Source organism: Saimiri boliviensis, chromosome 13 (genome assembly GCF_048565385.1).
Source record: "Saimiri boliviensis isolate mSaiBol1 chromosome 13, mSaiBol1.pri, whole genome shotgun sequence".
Lineage (NCBI taxonomy): Eukaryota > Metazoa > Chordata > Mammalia > Primates > Cebidae > Saimiri > Saimiri boliviensis.
Window position 1 is genome coordinate 28503614 of NC_133461.1, and position 24093 is coordinate 28527706.

General features: G+C 44.3%; 1 protein-coding gene across 3 annotated transcripts in view; it reads left to right on the plus strand.

The window, feature by feature from the left end:
* The window catches only part of MYO5B (myosin VB), a 386934-nt gene that overhangs the window by 186705 nt on the left and 176136 nt on the right, over positions 1-24093 (plus strand). For all 3 annotated transcript variants that reach the window (XM_003926074.4, XM_010336832.3, XM_074383485.1), the window contains exons 5-7: positions 12059-12215; positions 20640-20783; positions 22533-22614. In XM_003926074.4, coding sequence (XP_003926123.3) covers positions 12059-12215; positions 20640-20783; positions 22533-22614 — 383 coding nt within the window. The remainder of the gene's footprint in view (positions 1-12058; positions 12216-20639; positions 20784-22532; positions 22615-24093) is intronic.

The following is a 24093-nucleotide window of genomic DNA, read 5'->3' on the forward strand; positions in this document are numbered from 1 at the left end:
TTAGAACTAAGATCTTGGTAACTATCTTACTCAGCCCAAGTTACTGAGGGATTCTGTGATTCTCTCAAGAGGGCTGGCTGTTTTTGGCCTGAGGCTGCTATTGCAGAAGTTCAGAGCTGACATAAGTGTAGTTTTCTCATTTATTGAAATGGTGTCATTTGTCATCTTAAAGGCTCAGAGTGTAGGCGCAGGTGGGAGGGAAGCCTTGGAAGCCTAAGGTGCTGTGTGGAGGCATGGAGTTGGCATCCTCAGACCTGCAGGCCAGGATTTCCCAGAAGTTACCAATCTAAGACTGTATCAAAGTTGTGTGGCTGAAAGAAGCGGGTAGCATCTTTCAATTTCAGTTTTGTTAGAGAAGTTTCTGAGGTCAGCAAGTTTTCCTACCAGCCTAATGAATGATTGATTTGTTTTTCTTTATGAGGTCTTTTCTGGCCCACTAAAGCGAGTCTGTCTTTTGAGGACTCAGATGTGTTTAGCGACCTTATGGGTATAATTCATTTGTATCCCGGGATCCACAGACTGGGACATTGCACTAAAGAGACTCATGAATAAAAGGGTGGTTTTGATAAATACAGCCAGTGCTCACTGTGTGCTTGCTCTTAGTTCCACAGTTACATGAATTATCTGCTAAGCTGTGAAGTTGTGTCTTTGCTAGAATGCCTTTAGTCCGAAGCAGATTTTTTTAAGAAACAGTGTCTCCTGTGGTTGGACGCGTGATATGTTTGAAGGACCCTTGGATGGGAGGAGGAAGGAATGCTGAACTTTGTCCACTTTGGGCTCTGAATTTGCAGCATGGCTTTCAACAAACCATTCAAATTCTTTGCAGTCAGTCACCCCAGGAGAAGAGAAGGCAGCAGCCATGGAAGGGGTACCCAGGTGCTGAGCCATAGCTTCCTGAAGGGGGAAGCACTTTCTTCCAGGTGAATTTTCAGGGCAGGTTTTCTAGGATGGCCTTTGAATTGGGCCGGGGGATAAACAGGATTTGCACTTGAAACTTGGTCATGCATCTATGTGCCTTTGACATCCAAAGCTGACTAGTCTACATCATTATTTCAACTGTATGGCTGTCAACAATGCAAGTCCAGTTAATGAGGAAGCTATATTTCTAGGTGATTTATCATAAGCAAGTAGCTGGAACTTGGAATTAATAAATGTTCCTATTGTTTTCAGCCAGGAAGAGCACTTAATACATTTATAAATTAAAGACTATTTAGTTTCTTCAAGCCCATCTTTCCGTTCATTGTATTAGGCTAATGTTGACCCTGAACAAGTTACAAGGTATTTAAATTGTTGCAAGTACCTGAACATGTTTATGTAGGAACGATTTCACAAAGCTCAGTCTGTAGCAGTGCTTCTTGTCCCTAGCAGAACTGATGTTCTAGTAGAATATTAGAAGCACTTGTGGAATTTTAGAAACAGATGCCTGGGCATCACCCCCTAGAGACTGTGATCTCATTGGTCTGGTGTGGGATCCAGAAGAAGTAGTTTCCTGTGCTCCCCGAGCATTTCTTAATGTACAGCCAGGATTGAAACCAGTCTACGATGAACAAATAATGATTCTGTGCAGTCAGCATTACCTGTTCCCTGAACACCACCTATGGTGTCCCCTCCTGTGCATGGCCTGCCACCTCTACTTGGAATGGTCTCTGGGAACAGCTTGTACAGGACCTGGAGTGCTAGAGGCCTTAACTATACCCACTGTGCCACAGGGTCTGGTGCGAGGGTGCTAAGCAGGCCCTGGGAACATTCAGGTGAGTGTTTTGGAAATATGTTTCCAGCAGCAATGAGGGGGAATGGATTGAGTAAGGATAGATTGTCATGGGAAGACCAGTTCTGCTGTGGTAGCATCTAGGAGGGAAAGGAGGAGGAACAGGGTTTCAGGGGTGGATTAGAAAAAACTTCAAAGCAGTACAGTCAGCTTGGCCTCATGGAGTAAAGGAGAGAAGGGCATCAAGGGCAGTTCCCGGGTTCCCTGCTCACTGCCGAGACATCCCTCAGGAAGGCAGGATGAAGGGCAGATTGGTGGGGAGCTGAAGAGCGCTGTTTGGGACATGCAGGCCTTGGAGTGCCTGTGCAACCTCCACGTGCGGTTTTCCAGTGGGCAGTTGTGCATATGTGTTTGGCTCTCAGAGGAAGTATCTGGGCTGGGGAGATACCAGTTTGGACAACTTGTGGGCAGCAGTTACAATCACAAAGGAAGAGGAAGTCACCTCAGAGGCCACTTGGAGAAGTGAGGAAGATGCTGACATTGACCTTCAAAGATGCCCTAAATTTTTAAAAAGGAATGGAGCAGTATCTATAAAAGGAAAAATACAAGATTTGTATCTTACTGGTGGCATGCCAAAGAGACAGTGTGGTATAGAGAAAGAGGATGGGTTTTGGAATCAGTTACTCACATGCACCTGGCTGAAATGCCAGCTATACTACTGACCAAGGAAAAGTCGTTTTATTTGAATTTACTTGAATATACTCCTTTGCTGCAAAATGGTTTCCAGGAAGAAGTGAGATAAGTGAGTTTGAAAAGTCATGTTTATTTGGTACAACGGGCTACACATTCTATGTGTGTGTATCATAGTTCACCCCTAGCTAATGACATCATTAGAATAAGTCTGTAAAGGATAAAATCACAGAAACCACATGCCTCTGTGACTCACTTTCATCTAAACTTGCAGCTTTCTGAATTTCAGCATATTTTGGACATTAGCAGTTCTGTAAACTTCAGTTGATAGGGAATGTATCACACAGCTCCAGTGCAACCTGGATCTGAAATCACAGAATGTGAAGTAGCAGGAGATCCTAGGGATAATTTTCCAGCCCCTTATTTTAAGAGCAAGGAAATTGGCACATTTGCATTTACACTGAGGCGTGCCCTAACCAGTGTTCTGTCTTCCTCTACCTGGCCTGTCAGCCCATGATGTGGTGGACTGGGTGGCATTCCCTGGGTTCTTTTGTGAAGCTGTCTTATCTGAGATGGAGACAGCCCTGCTCAGAAACAGCCAGCAAGAGGAAGAGGCAGATTCATTTCGCTGCTGCCTATATCCCACTACACCTGGGAGGCTTGTAAATAAAGCTCAGCACTCCAAGGGTGACTGTTTAGCTGAAGTCGGAAAATGATATTGGATATTAAATGTACTAAGTACTTATCTCTTATACTATCAGAAGGTTCATTTTAATCTTACCAAGTAGACACTTGGGACTCTGCCTGCCAAATGTCAATTATGCCATTTCCAGTGAGTATTCATGACAGCCTTTCTGAATGGCTTGGCTTGAGTTCTGGTTTGTGGCTGAGTGGTGCCCTGCCCTGGAGGGGAGGGTATGGTAGAGTAAAATGTCAACAGGTGCCTGGGAAACATCTCCTCCGCACTTTCAGGCTTGGCTGTCTTGCCGAAAGTGTTTGTAGACTCTCTTGCTTGGAGACTTCTGGCCCAGCCCCTTCTCGCAGCAGAAATGTTATTTATAGTGTTTCCAATCTTAGGAGGAAGCCCTTGAATGTTAGAATAATTGTAATTATGTGGCTTTGTTTTGAGCCAAATCTGACTTACCGTAATTTTTCATATCCTGTCTCACCTGACTTGACCTCTACCTTAACCTACCTACCTCTGTTCCCCAGCCTTACTCTTTTCTCCCCACATAACCCCCTTTTCCCCCAATCTGATTTTTCTTTCCACTGGACTCTTCCTTGTATCTAACTTTCCTCACTATAATAGATTTTTTCATATTGATACAGTTTTGTGTGTTTGTTTCTCTTAGCATTATGTTTCACTTTGCTTGTTTGAATCTATCATGAAAATATACCATATATCGTATTATTATTATTTTGAGACTGAGTCTTGCTGTGTCACCCAGGCTGGAGTGCAGTGGCACAATCTTGGCTCACTGCAATCTCCACCTTCCAGGCTCAGGCAATTCTCCTGCCCCAACCTCCCAAATAGCTGGAATTACAGACATCTGCCACCACACCCAGCTAATTTTTGTATTTTTAGTAGTGCTGGGATTAGAGGTGTGAGCCACTGTGCCCACCCCATATATAGTATTATAATTTTAAGTCACCATTGTTTCCAAGATTCATTGTCAGTGTATTTTCCTACCCTGTCTTCCAAGTATCAATACTGTCCATGGTACTGAAACAAATATCTTTGTTGGACAGAAATTCTTTTAAAATTCTGTGTATTCTATTCTCTAGCACAGTCCTTTTAAAACTATTGTAGGTGGTCTGTGTTTTGGTGACAGTGTTGACAATAAGATTAGAGTGTGTAAACATAGACAAGAAGGAGTAGATTGATTTTTCCATTAGTGAACAGAATATATTCTGCTGACACACTTGAGATGATTTGTCACAGAAGAGGAAAATGATAGAGGGGCTTCATGACCGGTTCAGAGATGGGGTGTCCTTTCTGTGGTGGCTTGGCAAGGCAGGCTTCCCCTTCTGCCTGTTTTGCAACCACGGTGTATGTCAGGCCTAAGCGAGTGTTTTTCCCACCTCTTCATCCACCCTCAGGGAGTTTGCAGTTCAGGTAAACACAGTTGTACCTCTCTGAGGCCCAACTCCCTCCCATTCCCCATACATACCAGTCAGTCCCGTTTCCCGTGGGAAGGCTGAGCATAGGGCAGGGACCACCATGTTTGCAGGCAGTAGCTTGTACAACTTGAGGGGACTCCAGACACTGGGCTCAGCCTGTACTGCTGTACATGACAGCCCTTGCTAAGGACTCTCCTCTTAAAATCCAGGTGCCAACCCACCCATCCAATTCCTTGTATCTGTGATTGACCATCATGGGATTAGGTTATAATGGGGAGACCAGGGTTGGAGGAACACTAGATAGATGAAGAAAATGTATTACACTGTAGAGTGAGTGCTATGAAGGTAGGATCGTCAGGGCAGTGGGGAGCTTCTAGAGAAGTGATGTCAAGCCAGCCAGCACTGAGGACCTCGATGCATATTTAATGTTAAATTAAGGCTAAATTTATTATGGAGGGATTTATTAAAGGCTGCTTTATTATACAGGAAGGAGTGCAATGATAATGCAGAGAAGTCAAAGTATAACCCAGTGGAAAATTGTGCAAGGAGATGGAAGTCTGAGTTCGAATCTGAGCTCAGTGTCTCACTAGCTAAGGAATTTTGGGTATATCACTTGGCTTTTCCAAACTTCAGTTTTCTCTTAATTAAAATGGGAAGACTGGCATCCAGTGATTTTATGACAAAGGCTACATGCTAAGAGTCTCATAAACCATTTGAGCACATTGTAAATAGATGGTTGGTTAATTACATTAAATAGCAGCTATGGATGAGCTGCCATAAGGCAGGACATGATTGAGGACCAGGCATTAAGAGCCATGAGATCAAAGAACGGGATTATCAGTTTGAACTGGAACAGCTTCAGGTCACTGCAGGGACAGAGAATAAAGCATCCCATAGGTGGGAGAGAATAATGCAAGAAGTCCTGTGTGGCTTGAACATACCCAATAGAAGAGTGGCATGCACTGAGGCTGGAAAGAGGTGCTCGGTTCCCCAGGGCATTGGACACAGTGGATGTGGGCCTTACTTCGAGAACTGAAGGACGCCATTGGAAGGCTTAAAGCAAGGGAGAGGTATGGTCCGATGTTCATTTTCAGGAAGTTCCGTAAGGACATGTTAGAGGAGGAGAGTACAGGCTGGAAAGCTTCTATTGTAACACATGCCAGAGACAATGATGGTGTGAACGAAAAGGTACAGAGAAGGAAACAGACTACACCCTGCAGAAGAGTTCAATAGGATGTGCTAATGTGGGGCTTGAGGGAAAAGGAGAAATCCCCAGTGACTCCTATATTTCTGGCTGGAGTGAGTAAGTAGAGACTGGTGCCACTTACATAGAGGAGGTACCAAGGATAGGCTTGGATGCTAGGAGCCCTGGAAATTCGAGATGAAAGCACAGAGCCTGCCCACAGTGAGCCCTCATTTAGTGACACGTGAACTGAGTGTGGCTGAGAGAACCTGCTGTTTGAGGAGGGAGGATACCACGGGTGCCACACAAGTCTGCAGTGGGACACTTGGCCTCACTGGTCACAGCAGAGCTGGTTGCTGGGGAGTGAAACCTCTGGAGCTTTCCTGGAGATGCTCTGTCAGTCCTGAGATGCTTTGAGCAGTGCTGCCCTGTGGGTTCTGTGTACGTATAGATGATTGGGAGACCACAGGTGACAAATTACACCCCTCAGGAAACCCAAACAAGATAACACTTAGTGGAATTTCTCAAAATGGAGCACTCTGGGTGCCTTCGTGACTGATCAGCAGGCCCCTTCTTTGAGCAGAGGGACCTCGGGTGCCCTGACAGCCACCTGCATCACTCTCAAACGTTTTTGTCCCCACCCAAAAACGGGGAGGAAGGAATTGATCTTGCTCATCAGCCTAAAGCATTGCAGTGGTTTGGTGGGAAATATAGGAGGAGTAGGGTAGTTTAGCAGAAGCTGATTCTGGCCTCAGATGTCATAGGAGCGGGGGCAAGAGAACTGGGAGGGTGGTGTGTATGGATGAACTGGCTGTCAGGTCTTTTGCCAGGAAGCTGCAGAATGGCTGAGTTCCTTACCTCAGGATCCCGTACTCTAGTCTGAGGCCTTCAAGGGTCTTTTGCTGTCTGACTTTCTGAAGACCCTGTGGACCTGAATCATGGCTGAGTACTAAATTCCTTGCCAATGGTTTACTTCTTGTAAATGAAAGGAATTTTACTGGGCTTAGGAGAGAAGGCTTTATTGGAAAGCAGATTGATGCAAGTTGCCAGCCAAGTCCTTGGGTGGATGGAGCCACACATTGGTTATATTTTTGAAGGACATTGGGCCAGATTCCATACTTATAAACATCTCCCTCTTAATGAGCCCTAAATCGCCATGATTTGAAACTAAACTTTTCCCTACCCCTACTTCCTGTTAGGATTTTAGTCACAAGATCATCAAATGTCAAAGTTAGGCAATAATACTTGGGAATTCCAGGTCACAGCCCTTTACTTTAGAGATGGAAAGATGGAGGACCAGAAAACAGAAGCAACCCAAAGTCTCACAGCAAGCAAAATGACCTCACTGGAACTGACTTCAATAGAAGACAAAATAGGACAAGGTCTTAAAAGTAGGACAAAGCAAGTAATGGGGGACTTTACAAGCTGGGGAAATAATTGATTTCTGGGATGCTTAGGTGGGGTGTCAGGGCTGACTCTCCACCTAGGCATTCCAGAAGGCAATTATTTCCCCAACTTGTTGGGCTGAACCTTGGTACCACCGTCTTATAAGAAGTATAGGCCAGGCAATGGCTCACACCTGTAATCCCAGCACTTTGAGAGGCCAGGGTGGGCAGAGTGCTTGAGCTCAGGAATTCAGGACCAAGCTGGGCAACATGGCAAAACGCCATCTCTACAAAAATTAGCCAGACATGCTGGCCTATACCTGTAATCCCAGCTACTTGGGAAGGAAGTTGCTGGGGAATTGCCTGAGCCCAGGAGATTGAGGCTGCCGTGAGCTGTGGTTGTGCCACTGTACGCCATCTAGGTGACAGAGTGAGACTCTGTATCAAAACAAAAACAAAAACAAAAACATACAGAGATCATCTCACAATCTTGCAGTAAATATGTAAGATGGGGGAGGTGTTCTCTATAACGTGGGTAAGTGACTTAACAAGAGTTTGTTGACAGCAGAACCAGGACTCAGGGAAGATCCTTTAGATTAAAATCCCAGTACCCTTTTCACAAAACCCCATACTTACCAAGAGTTTTAGCATTAGGAGTATGCATTGTAGAAGGGTTTACATCTCAACTAAGAAGCTTAGACTTGATTTGATAAGCAATGAGTAGTTATTTAACTTTATTGAGTGGGAAGAATGCAATTAGAACTGCGCTTTAGCAATTTAATCTGGAGGGAATGTTAGGATAAATTAGAGATCTAGATATCTTTTTTAAAATTGCATTTTAGGTTTTGGGGTACAGTGAAGAACATGCAAGGTAGTTGCATAGGTACACACGTGGCAGTGTGATTTGCTGCCTTCCTCCCCTTCACTTATATCTGGCATTTCTCCCCATGCTCTCTCCCCAACTCCCCATGCCCCGCTGTCCCTCCCCTATTTCCCCTCAACAGACCCCAGTGTGTAGTGCTCCCCTCCCTGTGTCCATGTGTTCTCATTGTTCAGTACCCGCCTATGAGTGAGAACATGTGGTGTTTGATTTTCTGCTCTTGTGTCAGTTTGCTGAGAATGATGGTTTCCAGGTTCATCCATGTCCCTACGATGGACACGAACTCATCGTTTTTATGGCTGCATAATATTCCATGGTGTATATGTGCCACATTTTCCCTGTCCAGTCTATCATCGATGGGCATTTGGGTTGGTTCCAGGTCTTTGCTATTGTAAACTGTGCTGCAATGAACATTCGTGTGCATGTATCCTTATAGTAGAACGAGTTATAATCCTTTGGATATATACCCAGTAATGGGATTGCTGGGTCAAATGGAATTTCTATTTGAGACCTAGATATCTTAATCATGGTGACTATTTAGGAGATCCTGGGCTTCAGGGATCAAAGTTCTAACAGACTGAACTGAGATCATCTGAAGGTCGAAGAAGTTAACTGCTTTGTCCAAAGTCAGATAGCTAATCAGCGGTGCAATAAAGGTTCAAATTCAAGTCTGTTGTTAATGTCCATTTTTGGGGTTCCAGTACTAGGCAAGTGGATACATACATAGAACACAGTGGGAGAGCTACTGCATGCTGTGCTTTGTGGGCTGTTACAGAATAGTGTGTATATGCCTAATGCACACCTGCTCTATTTTTTTAGGAGTTGAGGTCTTGCTCTGTTGCCCAGTGGTGCAGCAATAACTTACAGCTTTGGATTAATAGGCTCAAGGGATCCTTCCACCTCAGCCTCCTGAGTACCTGGGACTACAGGCACAGCCTGGTCCTACCCTAGCCTAGGAAGGGGAGTGCCTGGTATGTGCAAAAGAAGTACAATAAAGCTAAGTAAAAATCATCAGTTTTTCCAGACATTTTACCTCTGAATTAGGGAAGCTGTTGAATGGTGCTTGTTGGTTTAAGAAGTGAATTTATCTGACTTTATCTGTCAGCATCAGATCTAACATCCATGAAGTTAGGCAGAATTAGCACTATCGCTGACTTCCCAGACTTGTTTCCCCAAAAATGCCTCAAGTGTAAAGATTTTTTTAAACTTGGAGTTCTTTATAACTCTTGATAATTTCTTAGCCATGTATGTCCATTTTCATCAGAACACCAGCATTGGCCTTTTGCATCCTGCCAGTTTTACTGTTCCTACTCCCCCTTTTTATTCCTGGCTACTTACCCCCAGGAGAGCCCACTTTTCCTCAGACTTCTGTATGCCTTGTATGAGTTGCTCTCTTTCCTGAAAAGCACATGACTTTTCAGTCACTTCCCAGTGACATGCAGGGCGATTCCCTTCTTGATGCTATAGGTGAACAGTGACAAGCATCACTGATGTGTGCCTCATTTGTCTGTGCCGAGTGTAACCTGCTCTCTGGGTCTCCTTGTAGTCCAGCGTCCTGTGTATGCTGTGTTGCCGCAGGAGCCTGACAGCATCACCCATCTCCCCTCCTCCAGTGATGGGATGCATTCCCTCTGGCAGCTGTGTATTGTTTTCCTGGGATCCTTATTAAGTATTTGGGACAGTATATACCTCTGCATCCTAACTGGTTTTTTGATGAGGATCAAGGCTTAGAAACATCCTAAATTTATCCATTTGTCTGGGAGCTAAACACACAAATCTGGGACAGAACTCTACACTTTTGGGTGTGGCTGCTATCATCTAGTTCTCTTTGTTGCAGATGCCCTGGGAGTTGTAAAGATAGTATCAAATTTGTCTATTTCAAAGGTACAATGCCAAATATATGATGTACTTAGTTGACTGGGATGGTTGTGCTTTGAGCAGTTCTCTAAGGACTTGGTAATGAAGATATTAGGAGTAGAGGTGACACCTGTCATTATCCTCTAGGTTTAGGGATGTATTACAGAATTAAATGAGAAGGGGCAATATAAACATACCCAGGCTGCTTTAGGGGCTACCTTTCAATGTTGAGATTTCACAGCAGCAAGGAGAGAAAAGCAGATGCTCTGACTACAATGATGTCCTAGAACTACAAGGGACCTCAGAGAGCCAATGGCAATTCCATCCCCCAAATACTGGGTAGGATTCAACATAAATTTTCAAGTAATTGGTTGTGTATCAAATTTGAAAGATTTTTTTTTTCGGCGTTGTCTTCTCAACAGTGTCAACTAGCCACCCACATCCATTCACGTCTCTCCCCATCGTTAACTGTTTGTGTGAGCTGGGACGCTTCTTGCTGAGCTTGAAGAGCAGCTCATGGTGAAGGATTTTTTCATCTCAGCTACCTCATGACTCTGCTTTGGGCTCCCACCTCCAGCCTGGTTCTTTTCTGTCTGGTTCATCTTTAATTGAACCGTTCCCTTCTGTCCCACCACATTTCCAGCTGTTAGCCCCGATCAGAAGAGAGGCTGACATTCATTCACCTGTGCCGATAAGCTATAACCTACTCATGTTGACAGTTAGTAAGGCAGGGAAGGCCCCTGTGGTGCTTCTCTGGTCTTTTCTAGCCTATTCTGCCTAGGAAGCCATGGGAGCTGGTGTAAAGAGGGCCAGGCTCGTGAAAGGGGACCCAAGTTCTAAACCTGTCTTCATTCAGAAAAGAAGGGAGTTAGATTAGTGGAGCACTAAGTTGCTTCTGGTCCAGCGATATATATTGAGTTTGTACTTTGTGCCACGTACGGTCACAGACACTGGGGAATGAAAGCAGAGTGCTTGCTCTCTTGACTGTGGGTTTGTGAATGGGAGGTGGGTGGTGGAATGCAGCCCTTACAAACCATTTCCCAAAACTGTGGCCCAAACATTTGTCCTCACTCCCTGCTTTGAACATCCATCTAATCTACCCCCTTCTTTTCCAACTGAAGACAGGTTTAGAACTTGGGTCTCCTGGCACCAGCCTGGCCGTCCTTACACTGGCTTCTGTGGCCTCCTAGGTACATCCACTGAGCTGTAATTGTCATTGCTTGTCTGTCTTCCTACTACCTGTTTTAAAGGGATACATACAGATGGGTTTCTAGCTGATGTAGAGTATCTTCTTTTTGCCTATGTTCAGTCTGACTCAGATCCTGCTTTTTGAAATTGATAGTAGTTTTATAAAAGTTCCGAGAAACTCGAGGCAAGATTATCCTGGTGGATAATAGAATGTCCTTTGGGACCTATCTGTATAAACAAAAATGTTCAAAACTGTGTCTGCTGGCATGATAGGCTCAAATGTAAGAGGAGAAGAAAAGATCCGTGTTTTTAAAGAAATTGTAATGTATACAGTGGCACAAGATGGGACTGTTAGAGAAACAGGGGGAGATGATATAACTGAAAGTGTGTGCTTGTGTTTTTTTTTTGTTTTTTTTTGTTTTTTTTTTTTTTTTTGAGACAGAGTCTTGCTCTGTCACCAGGTTGGAGTGCAGTGGCATGATCTTGGCTCACTGCAATCTCCACCTCCTGGGTTCAAGCGATTTTACTGCCTCAGCTTCCTGAGTGCATGCCACCATGTCTGGCTAATTTTTTGTATTTTTTTTTCAGTAAAGATGGGGTTTCAGTCTGTTATCCAGGATGGTCTCGATCTCCTGATCTCATGATCCGCCCACCTTGGCCTCCCAAAGTGTTGGGATTACAGGCGTGAGCCACCACACCCAGCTTATGTGTGCTTGTGAATTCTTAGAAGGTGTGCGTAAGGGAGAAATTTAGGGCATCGCACCCAGAGGTATCTCGAGAGAGTGGCCAGTTGTCTGTACTGCTCTTGCTCTAGGCCATAAACAAGGGTACATGCCCCGTCAGAATTGCTTTCTTCCTCCTGCTTTCAGAACATGTGAAAGTCTCCGGGGGGAGGGCAGACTATGTTAACACTGTTTCTCTACATTTTTCCCTAAAAGTGGGAGAGCTGCTCTTGGTGAGGCTCAGGCTCTTGTCAGACAGAGTCCCTGGATGGCAGCAGAGACTTTCCATGGCCAGTGACTGACCAGAGGTTTTTTTCCTTCCAGAGATGAGAAGAACCAGTCCATCATAGTCAGTGGGGAGTCTGGAGCCGGGAAGACAGTGTCAGCCAAGTATGCCATGCGCTATTTCGCCACCGTTGGCGGCTCGGCCAGTGAAACTAACATCGAAGAGAAGGTGCTGGCATCCAGTCCCATCATGGAGGTAAAGCCTTCCAGGTGCCCTGGCCTTCCTGGCTGGAGCTCTTCCCACTGGCAGCAAGACTGCTGGGTGTCAAGCTCCCTGAGAGCCCTCTGTCCACTGTGGAGGAAAAGTTACCAAGGTGCCTCTAAAACAACAGATGCTGACCTGCTTGTGTCTTTAGGTTCCCAGTACTGGGCAGGGTGTCCTCATATTCTCCATGTCCCTTGACTGCTGAATGCTGTAGTGACAGTGACCGTCCCTCCCCACCTCCTCCACCTCTGTTGCTGTCCCATTTCCTCCTGACATCACGTGTCAGAGATCAGTGATCAGTGTTCCACTGAAACTCTTAGAAACTTTGAGGGCCTGCTGGATCAGAAAGGTGGATGGGGATACCTAGATGGAATACTTTTCAACCTACAATATTTGGGCATTTCATCTTTTTGTGGGGAGGTAAAGCCAAAAGGTATGTGATCACCTAGCATCTGTTGAAGCTCCTCAGAAAACAGTTCTCTGTGATGGCATGAATTGGCCAGGGCAGGCCCCTTCTGTGTCTTCACAACCCAGGCGTCATGATAGAGTCTGGGTAGGGTAGGCTTGGAGCAGTTGACACAACTACAGGCTAGAGACATTAGCTAAAAATTAGATCTTGCTATAACTAATCATGCTTTAGGATCAGAATGCTGTCCCTTTTCCTCCATTTTCTCTATGAAGCCTTCATTTTGATAGAGTAGAATGAAATGGCCTCATAGTCCCTGGGCCAGCTTTGGTTCCCCACCTTTGAAGCTAAAGCTCTTTGTTATTGTCTGGGTTACAGTAGGTAGGAGCAGGGCCTTTCTGCCAGCCCTGGGCAACCACTCTGTTCTATGTCTGTCTAGTGAATTTCTAATTGGACAGTTCCCTTCTGTCATCACACCTACAATAGTAAGAAGACATTTAGTGGAGGCCGCAAGCTGCCAAGATAGCATCAGGTTTCCATGAGGAGCCCTGAGCCCCATCAACTAAGACCCAAGTCACCATGGGGGTTGGTCTTTCAGATGATTTTGGAACTTAGGGGAACAAGAACCTTCCTGGACCTTCCCCAGTCCTCTCTCTCCCTCTTCCTTTACCAAGTGCAGGGGTAAATTCTGAGTCTTGACTCATAGGGGTTCATTAATTATTCAGGCAAAATCTCCTGCTTTCAGAATTGCATTAGCTGGAGGACTTTAATTCTCTGCTGAGTAATAGGATACAACCTGTTCACCAAGAGTTTTTCAAAGGCAGGTTTCGTATTTGTTCTTATATGATTTGGAAAATGGTGAATACAGTTGAAGGCATTGGTACTAAAAAAACAGATAAAAGGAAAAACTTTTATTCTATTACAGTGCTTCTCAAACTTGGGGGTGCCTAAGAATTGCCTATGAGGCTTGTTAAAGTACAGATTGCTGGACCCCACCCCAGAGTTTCTGATTCACAAGGGTTCTGGGAGGATCTCCCCACAAATTTTCATTTCTCAGAAGTTCCTAGGTAATGCTGGTGTTGCCCATCTGGGTACCACACTTGGTGACCTATTAAAAAGACAGGAAGGGCTCACTGGAAAATATGAAATAATAAAAGGAAATAATCACCTATAATACTGCAGACTGCTGATAATCACCCAACATTTCAGTATATTTTCTTCTAGCTATTTCACTAACTATTACAGTTACTGAAATATCATTCAACTTGTCCCCATATCATTCAGCTTTTTATGAACTATCTTATTGGCTGCAAACATAGAATAATAAATGGCTTTACCATAATCTGACCCCTTCTTTTCTGACATATCATTGGTAGCATACTTACTCCAGCATTTAGTCTGAGCCCCATACTGAGACATGGCCAGGGCCAGGTCAGAAGCTGTTTGTGGACTATAGCCTTGGCCTCCTTAGACCTTGTACTGTGGCTGTATTGAACAGCTAAGACAGCCACCCCACAATTAACATCATGTTCCACCTCAAATGAGCGTGAAAGCAGGATCTCTCCTTTGACCGAGTTTCAAGATTCTGTCCATCTTTTAGGCAGTAAGATATCAGAGACACAGTATACTACTTGTTTTAGAAATAGAGTAGTTATTCTGGGCATAGAAGAACTACAAGGAACCTCTTTGAACTCTGGAGTCTGAACAAAGTAGTTATTATTAGTCATGTTGGAAATTCGGTGAAGGCAGATCACCACATTAGTAAACATGTATGAGACATGGGGAAATTTTTTACAATTTTGTCATAAAGTATGCATAGCATAAAATTTACCATGTTAACCATTTTAAGTGTGCAGTTTAGTGGCATTTAGTACATTCACAGTGTTTGTACATTCATCACCACCATCTATTTCCAGAGTTTTTTCATCATCCCAAACGAATTCTTTACCCATTAAACAGTAACTCTCCATTCTCCCTTCCTCCAGCCCCCAGTAATCTCTGAATTTACCTGTTCTAAGTACGTCATACAAGTGAAATCATACATTAGTCCTTTTGTGTCTGGCTTATTTCACTTAGCATAATGTTGACAAGCTTCAATCATGTTTTGGTATATGTTAGTGCTTTGTTCCTTTTTATGGCTGGGCAGTATTCCACTGCCTGGTCATACCACATTTTGTTTATTCATTCTTCTTCCTTTTGGCTATAGTGAATAATGCTGCTGTGAATGTGGGTGTGAAAGTATCTTTGAGTTCTTGCTTTGGGAATGCTTTTTAAATCACAGTGGTCTGACATGACTGATGTTCGAAATATCCATTATAGCCTGAGTGGGCTGCTTGGCTGTGGGGAAGCAGGGTACTTTGACACAGGAGAGATTAAAAGCAACATGTGCACACAGAACTACACACAATGTGTTTCAGTCGCTAAAGCCTGAAGGAGGAGCGTGTGAACCCGCTTAATCTTACATGATCACGTAAATAAAGGCTACAGTAGTTTGAGCTCAAAACATTAATTTTTTGCCTTGTGCAAATTAGTACTTTGGAACTATGTGAGTGGCTCCTGAGGGCTTATTCTGTCAAAGGGAGAATTTTGCCATCCTAGAGACTGTCCCTTGAGCTGTCATTAAGTGTTATATTTGAAAGAAGTCTTGGATATGAACATGAAAGGAAGAATTATAGCCAGGAATAACCCTGAGTAGGATTAGAAAGAGTGTTGCCAGCCAGGCGCGGTGGTTTACGCCTGTAATCCCTGCTCTTTGGGAGGCTGAGGTGGGCAGATCACGAGGTCAGCAGTTCAAGACCAGCTTGGCCAACATGGTGAAACCCCATCTGTACTAAGAATACAAAAATTAGCCAGGCATGGTGGCAGGCACCTATAATCCCTGCTACTCGGGAGGCCAAAGCAGGATAATCGCTTGAACCCAGGAGGCGGAGGTTGCAGTGGGCCGAGACCACACCATTGCACTTCAGCCTGGGTGACAGAGCAAGGGTCCGCCTCAAAACAAAAAAACAAAAACAACAGGAGCAAACAAAAAGAGCGTTGCCAAGCAGAGAAAAAGGCTTTTGCACTTCCTGAATCTGAAAACACGACTTTTCAGAATGGAGTCTAGCTGGGATCGCATATCAGAAAGCCCAGTCAATTTTGTGGCTGTTCAGAGTGTTATAACCAGCACAGAGCATGTCTTAATCAGGGGACAGACAGCAGATTACTGACTGATTGCTCTGCCCCTGTTGTGGGCTGCAGATAGCTCCTGGAGACCAAGAATTGAAGGTCGGAGGAGGTAGAAATCCCAGTAATCTATGCTGAGTGGCAGTTGTTTGAATTAAAGGCAGCTTGAGGATGGATTGAGATTGGTTGGAGTGCACTGGGATGATTTACTGTCACCACCAGCACTATCTGACCCTATTTTGTTTAAGAACTTGTCGGTATCCCAGGAGTGATTTGTTCACAAGCCTGCACTGATTAAAAGAACATTGGTAATCAGGAGACTGTTAGAGGAGGAACAGAACCCAAGTCTAGGCCAGAGATGTCACATCATTTCTCAGGGTGACTGTAGTTTGCAGGCCGACAACTCTGAGAGCCACAGAGAATGCCCCTATCCTGGGAGAAAGAAAGGAGGCTAGAGAGAAGTTAGCAAAAAAATGATGACTAAGACCCGATATGTTACTTTCAGGATTTGCTTTTTTTTTTTTTTTTTTTTTTTTTTTTTTAAGGTAGGTCCTTGCTTTGTCACCCAGGCTGGAGTACAATGGCATAAATATAGTCACTGCAGCCTCTACTTCCTGGGCTCCAGCGATCCTTCTACCTCAGCCTCCAGAGTAACTGGGACTACTAGATATGTACCATCATGTCTAACTTTTGTATTTTTTTGTAGCGACAGGGCCTTGCCACATTGCCTAGGCTGATCTCGAACTCCCAGGCTCAAGCGATCCATCCACCTTGGCCTCCCTAAGTGCTGGCTGCCAGTGCCTGACCAAGGGTTCACGTTTTTTAGGACAAAGAAGGCCAGATACTGTTAACCCATTTTTACAAGAATCTGCCCCCAATACACCTTACCAGTCTTACCTCCTGTTTTCTCTCACATATCAACATACTTTAGCCCCTCCAAATTTGTCCATTTTGTAACGTAACTCTGTCTCTTTGTCCACACTATGTTTATAGAATCTCTTCTTCTTTCCCACTGTCAGAATTCTGTTCACTTTAATATCCACTGCAATTTTTCACTTCTTAAAGCTTTTCCTATACTGGGACATGGTTGTTTTTGCTCCGTATCCATGTTTTCATACTACTCGATACATACTTCTTTATTGCACAATCCAGTTACACTGAAATTATTCCAGTCCATTGTTATTTCACTGCGCATTTCTGTATGCATCAAAAAGATTGTTACACCATATGTACTTGGTATAACCATTTTGTGACTTTCTGTTCTACATTTTTTATTAACCCATAAGCTGTGTTCTAGCTTATTACTTTTAACAGATTTATAACATCTGATTGTATGAATATACCACATTTTATTTATGTTTTCCCTGTTGATGAACATTTGGGTTGCATTTCTTTTTTATTGTTAAATATAGTCTGAATGGAACATTCTTGCCCACTTGAATTATGCGAGAATTTCTCTAGGTAACACCTAGAAGTAGAATTGCTGATTTGTTAGGTGCATGCATGTTCAGTTTTACTAGATATACCCGATTTTCTTTCCAAATTATTGTTCCGGTACTTTTAGATCTATCATATCACTTTGCAAAGTAGCCTAGTAAAGTAGAGAAGGCCAGTCTTTTGGCAATGATCTTCTGGCCTTGGGCAAGGTTTTCCTAAGCTATCACAAGGAATTATCTCAGATATAGTAGAAGGTCTTATTACCATTTTAGAAATTAAGAAATTTGAAATTAAAATTTTGAAATTGAATCTTGTTAAAACTAGTTTCCCCTTTGGAATCTTCCACACACTGGCCTTTTCTGATTACATCTGTATAATACTGTTTAACATGTGCCTTTGTCCACTGTATTTCCTGTGAAGGAATAGTAAAATTTAGAGTCTTGCTTAGATTTTTTTTTTTTTTTTTAACAGGAATCCTTAAGATGTAGTACTTGGCCTTCTATTAGGAGGCCCAGAAGATCTGGCTATCTTTCTGTGAAGTGAGCAGTCATTGATTATGCCTGGACCTATTAATTTATCAGTAGTTACAAAATGCTGATATTCTCATTCTATTACTCCTGCACGTATTAGCTGGAATAAATCTATGCAGGGAACTGTCCCCTCACCAACTACTTAATTGTCCTGAGATACAGTTTACATTGGAAAGTAGATGTTTAATTTTTCATTTGCTGGGTTTCATAGTAATGGGTTGGTTTCCTAGCATCTTCTGAGAGGCTTCTTTCTGGTTTTTCATAAAAAGATATAAGCGAAGATTAATATCTGTCTTTATCCTTTGACTTGATTTGGCTATTTGAGCCATGAGAAGTTACCCACATGTGTGGTAGCTTCCTGTCTGCTGGTGAATGTTTTGGAGGAGACAGAGTATGGAGGAGCACTGTGATGCTGTGTAGGTAGAATGAACGTAGACTTTGGATTCAGGTATATCTGAATTTCTGTCTTGGGTTTGCCACATGTGACCTTTAGCATATGACTTGGCCTTGCTAAGCCTAAGTTTTCCCGTAAGTGTGGTGAAAGTTAGTAATGCCTATCTTGAACAGTTCTTGGCAGCATTACATGAGATTATAAGGAGACCAGCCCAGGGCCTGGCTTAGGTTGAAGGCCTGGGAAATGCTTTTTACCAACATTCTAGAAAATACAGCCTCCTTTTCCATTTTCTAAGTAGAAATTGGCTTAATGAAGTCTACCAGTCTGCATGTGTCCCATGGGGCCTTGAAAGCTGAGACTTCTTTTCGTGGAAGGGAAGTGGATGCACTGAGGCCTCTGCTGAGATGACAAGGTTGGTGGATGCCAGGAGCATGAGTACCCATCGCCTTTGGTTGGAGGGAGCTGATGACATAAACTCCTCCAATTAGGTGTCCAAGAATTACATCAGGCTGGCCGCACTCTAGCCTTGCCCTGACCTTGGACATGTTCTTTTTTTTTTTTTTTTTTTTTTTTTGAGGCGGAGTTTTGCTCTTGTTACCCAAGCCAGAGTGCAATGGCACGATCTCGGCTCACTGCAACCTCCACCTCCTGGGTTCAGGCAATTCTCCTGCCTCAGCCTCCTGAGTAGCTGAGACTACAGGCACGCACCACCATGCCCAGCTAATTTTTTTAGTATTTTTAGTAGAGACGGGGTTTCACCATGTTGACCAGGATGGTCTCGATCTCTCGACCTCGTGATCCACCCGCCTCGGCCTCCCAAAGTGCTGGGATTATAGGCTTGAGCCACCGTGCCCGGCCGACCTTAGGCATGTTCTAAGCATCAAGATGCCCTTCATAGCAATCCGACATACCAAGGTTGTACTTCCTCCCCCTCCACTTTCTTCCAGAGGTATATACTGTGTCTGATGTGTAGGTTGCTTTACACACTTTAAATCCTACAGTAATGTATATTGTGACTCCAACCGGTGTTTGCAGGACTCTGCAGTGGCAAGTTATCTATGAGGACAAGGAGTCCCATACTTACTTTTCACAAGAGAAAAACTGAAACCTAGATTCGTTTGCTCTTTCACTTACTCAAATATTTTCGAGTGCTTACCATATGCTGGAACAGATGTATAATATTTTCCCCCATGAACACAGAGGGTTAACTGCATGTGGGGTAAGGGGAAGAAGAGGAAAATGCAGGGCCTGGAAGAGCATGCAGCAGGAGGTGCTCCTCCTAGCCTCAGGATCAGGGAAGGCCTGCTTACTTGAAGGAAGGTGAGTTGGCTAGGTACAGGGAGCCATGGGAAAAGAGGCAACTGCATATGGGAAGCTTGGGTGAGGGCAGAGAGAGCATAGGGCTTTGGAGAAAGAAAAGAAAAAGGGAACTCCTTTTTTTATCAATGGGGTATTTTCAGGAGTGTTAGTTATCGGTCAGCTTTGTGACCTTTTAAGCACTTTGCTTTTCACTATTCTGTCAGCCTTGTCAACACTAGATAGCCACTGGGCATCGTGGTTTTTGGGATGTCAGGAAACACTATAGTTCTTCCACTTGGATTGGACTGAGCAGGACTTGAGGGGTAGGTGGGGATTTTGGCTTTTCTTTCAACTTCTTTGTGCTTCAAATTTTCTAGACCACTGAGAAGTTATAGCAGATGTTTTTCAAGTGTTTTATCCACCTAAAAATGTAAGCAGGTGAAAGGGATTAAATATTAATATGCTCTTTACCAATGCGTTGGCATGGTGTTTTACGGAAAGCAAATCTTCACACGATGAACTTAGTCCCATAGCCGCTCGTTTGTAAAATCATCCTCTAGTGTTTTGAACTGTAACCTTGCTGCTGCAGAAGAAGTATCAAGAAAGTGTCAATTTTGTGGCCTGTTGCTAGGAAGGTATCATTTACCAGTTGGGAGTGACATTTGACTGCCTCCTCATTTAGAACTGATCAAAGTGTGTTAGGCACAGGAAGCTTTGTTTGTTTTGTCCAGAAAGTTCAGAGCCAGTGGGCACTGACATTGGTTTGGTGGCTCAAGGATGTCACAGCTAAGGTATCTGTGATTCTTCAGGCCTTTTCCTCATGGTTTCAAGATGACTGCTATAGCTGATGCCATCACATGTGCATTCCAGTCAAGAAAGGAGGAGGAAGAGAAGAGGGACAGTGGGATGCACCTTCTTCTGCACCTAGGTGCAGTGTGAAGAGCCCACCAATGATCTCATTACCCTCATTGGCCATCCTCAGGAGTTAAGAGGCTGGAAAATGAAGAGTTTCGAGTTTTTATTTTGTTTTTTTTTTTTAGCTCAGCTTATTGTCGTCCCAAGAACAGAGGATTTCTGTAAGTAAGGAAGAGAAAGGGGACACATGCTGCCACAAGCATACAATCCTGAAATCAAGAAAGCCCTCTTTTTTTCTTTTCATACCTTTGTTTGTTTGGTCCCTGCAGGCCATTGGAAATGCTAAGACCACCCGCAATGACAACAGCAGCCGTTTCGGCAAGTACATCCAGATTGGTTTTGACAAGAGGTACCACATCATTGGGGCCAACATGAGGACCTACCTCTTGGAGAAGTCCAGAGTGGTCTTCCAGGTGAGTGGGAGGACTTGAGCCCTTTTGTGTCTTTCCCATGTACAATGACCTCACTTCTGCTCCCTGCCCCACTCTCTGGGCCCAAAGAAAATCTCATCTTGTGAACCTGGAATTGAATGTACTTGTTCTTTTGGTGCTTGTCTTTCATTAGTATGCGTTCATTCAGATGGTATAGGCATTAGATCTCAAATATTTTTATACAGTACTGTTTTTAGATTCAATCAACAAACAGATTGAATGCCTGTTATGTGTTAGCCATGTCCTAGACACCAAAGATACAGTAAAGGACAAAACAGACCTTTTCCTATGCATTTGAAAGGCTTATCAGGAGAATGTCATAAATACAGTCTGGGTTTTAGGTTTCCTGAGAACCTCCTTATTTAGTATGTTTAAAAAAAAATAGATTATACTTGTCTACCTAGTTTGTTTTCTTTGCAAATAAGTGGATATCCCACTATTTCAAAATTATACTTTAATTTCTGGGATACATGTGCAGAACGTGCAGGTTTGTTATAGAGGTATACACGTGCCATGGTGGTTTGCTGCACCTGTCAACTCGTCATCTACATTAGGTATTTCTCCTAATGCTGCCCCTCCCCTAGACCCCTAACCTCCAGCTGGCCCTGGTGTGTGATGTTTTCCTCCCTGTGTCCATGTGCTATCTTTATTCAACTCCCAGATGTCCCACTTTTTATCTGACTTGATTTTTCACTGTTCTTTGCTTATCTTTAATTTCCTCTTGCCAGCTAGTCTTTGCCTCTTTGTAATCCTTTTCTACCTCCACCCTGACTTTGGTGGAGTCAGCACAGCTCACAACACCAACAAAAGTCCTCCTCCAGCTCCCTTTGCCCTCCCATCACTGAACCAAGATGATGGTTCAGGTCCTGGTTTGAGTCTGTGGCAGACTCTTGCCTTGGGTTAAATGGCTTCCTGATCCTCATGCTTCAGCTGCCTTTAAGGAGACCTCAAAATCACCTCAGCTGTTTCTCAGTGACATCTCCATGCTGATACTTAGCAAACATCTAATGAATTTTTTAACCAGCTCCCCATGCTTTTGCCTGTGTTTTCTCTGCACCTCGCAGGTTGGCTTGATAATCCTCCCATCCTTCTTTACACCACAGTCAAGGGAGCAGCTTGCTGGGTTGGGTGTGGGTCCAATGTGTTGCTCATGGCTCTTTCCTGGACACCCCTGGAGTTTCCTTCTTCCTTAGCTCTCTTTTCTCAGGCCTCCTGAATTCCCACCCCCAGGCTTCCCCTACCAGTGTAAGGCCAGTCCAGCTGCAGGTGTCCCCCAGACATCCTGCCTCACTTGTGGATCTTTCCTGACTGCCCAGCCTGACCTGATGGGCAAGCACAGCTTCCACTTAGCTGAGTCTCCCAAAGGAGAATGGAAGCTCACAGAAAGGCACTGACAATCTATGGGACATCAGCCAAGCAGCACAGAAGACTGAATAAATATTTGTCGATTGACTGACTCACCGTTTGTGGAAGCACAATGATGTTCTATATAGAAGGAAAAAAGAAAATGCATACATGCTTTTGCATAAGTCAAGAGGTATAAACCCTCAGGTTGGAAGGAAGGGGCCCCATAAGAATGAACAGAAAGTCAGGAGGTGGGAATTATAGGTGGCAGAGGTGTGGAGGAAATCACTGACAAGTGGGCTCAGGGAGCACCCTGGGATTACAGTGGCAGAGGGAACGATCTTAGAGGTCACTGCCCTAAAACTGCTTCACTTCTTCCCCCTCCAGGCAGATGATGAGAGGAACTACCACATCTTTTACCAGCTCTGTGCTGCTGCTGGCCTTCCGGAATTTAAAGAGCTCGCACTAAGTAAGTCAACAGCTGTATGCCCATCTGGGGTGGGCTGTGCTGTAGTGGGTACACAGCTGGGGGCTCTGCTCAAAGCTCTCCATCGTGGGTTCTTGTCTCTGGTCTGCCTCTTATATGGCCACAACCCCTAGGCCTCTCTAAATTTCACTGCCCAATTAGTTAATTATACCTGTGCAGTCTACCTGGTGCAGAAAGTGTATGATAGGATGAGGCAGGGATAGAAAAGAGTTAGGCATAGCATGAAAGTCTTTGCATGCATTACTACTTTGAAAGATATGTTTGTACTTCATGCATCACAGGAAATGTGTCCCAACCAAAACGATCTAGAGATTAAGGTAATATACGTCATACAATGATACCTAGCATGTTTTAACTCATAGTTAAGGATTGAGGCAGAGACAGGGGTGAGGATGAAGCCTGGGTAAAGTGGGGGTGGCTCTAGAGCCATATGGATGCAGTATGGCATGGCCACAGAGGATGAGAGGGGGCTTCGGCACATGAGACTCAACCGCCAGGCCATGTGATCGCTCCTGGACTGGCATGGAAGCTCCTAGCACATTCTCACTGGAGGGAGAGAGATGGAGCAACCCAAAGTGCCTCTCCAAGAGGCTGAGGGGATAAGTCACCTTGTTGCCGTCCCCATCAGATGAGAACCACCCATTTTTCCACTCCTGCTGGTTCCTGAGGGGTGTTAGCAAGTTTCATTTGCTTTGAGGCTGTTGATGTGGAGCCAGCGGAGTAGCGAGCAGGCTTTAGTTCTTGACTTTATACCACAGAGCAGCTCTCCTTGGGTCTGGAACCTTTGGCCCTTCTCTGTGTGGGGCATTATGGGGTTCTGACTGATATTTGCTGCTCAGTCTTCAGGCCCATGTGTGTGAAGAGGGCAAGACTTGAGCCCAGCAGTGTCTTGGTGTCTGCCATGCTTCCTGTCCCTGTCCTGCTGTCTGTGTTTTGGGGTGTGTGGGGAGGTCCAATACTAGCAGATGGTATGAAGGTCTGGGTGTCCACACAGGGTAGTTGGACTTTGTGTGGCTGTGCAAAAAAACAGACTCATGAGGCCTGGCTGTCCCTGATCTAAGTCCCGGCCATCCTAAGGATCCAGCACCAGACCCATCTGTGCTCATAGTAGTAGTAGCTAAAGTAGTAGTAGCTAATAGTAGTAGTAGTAGTAGTAGTAGTAGTAGTAGTAGTAGTAGCTAATAGTAGTAGTAGTAGTAGCTAATCAAGTGGTTTTGGCACAGGTCTGCCTTCATAACTCTTACTTGCTTATGAATTGCTGTATCTTCAAGGCTTATACCATGCAACGTAGCAATAATTCTTTCATTTCTTTGTCAGACCCTATTCAGGCCATGTTAGGCCCCAGGGATGCAGCAATGAGGAAAATAGTTGTGGGTCCTACCCTGCCAAGCTTGTCAATTATGAAACAGAGTGATAAGGGCTGTGCTGAAGGAAGCAGAGCTGAGGAGGGCCAGGAGGCTC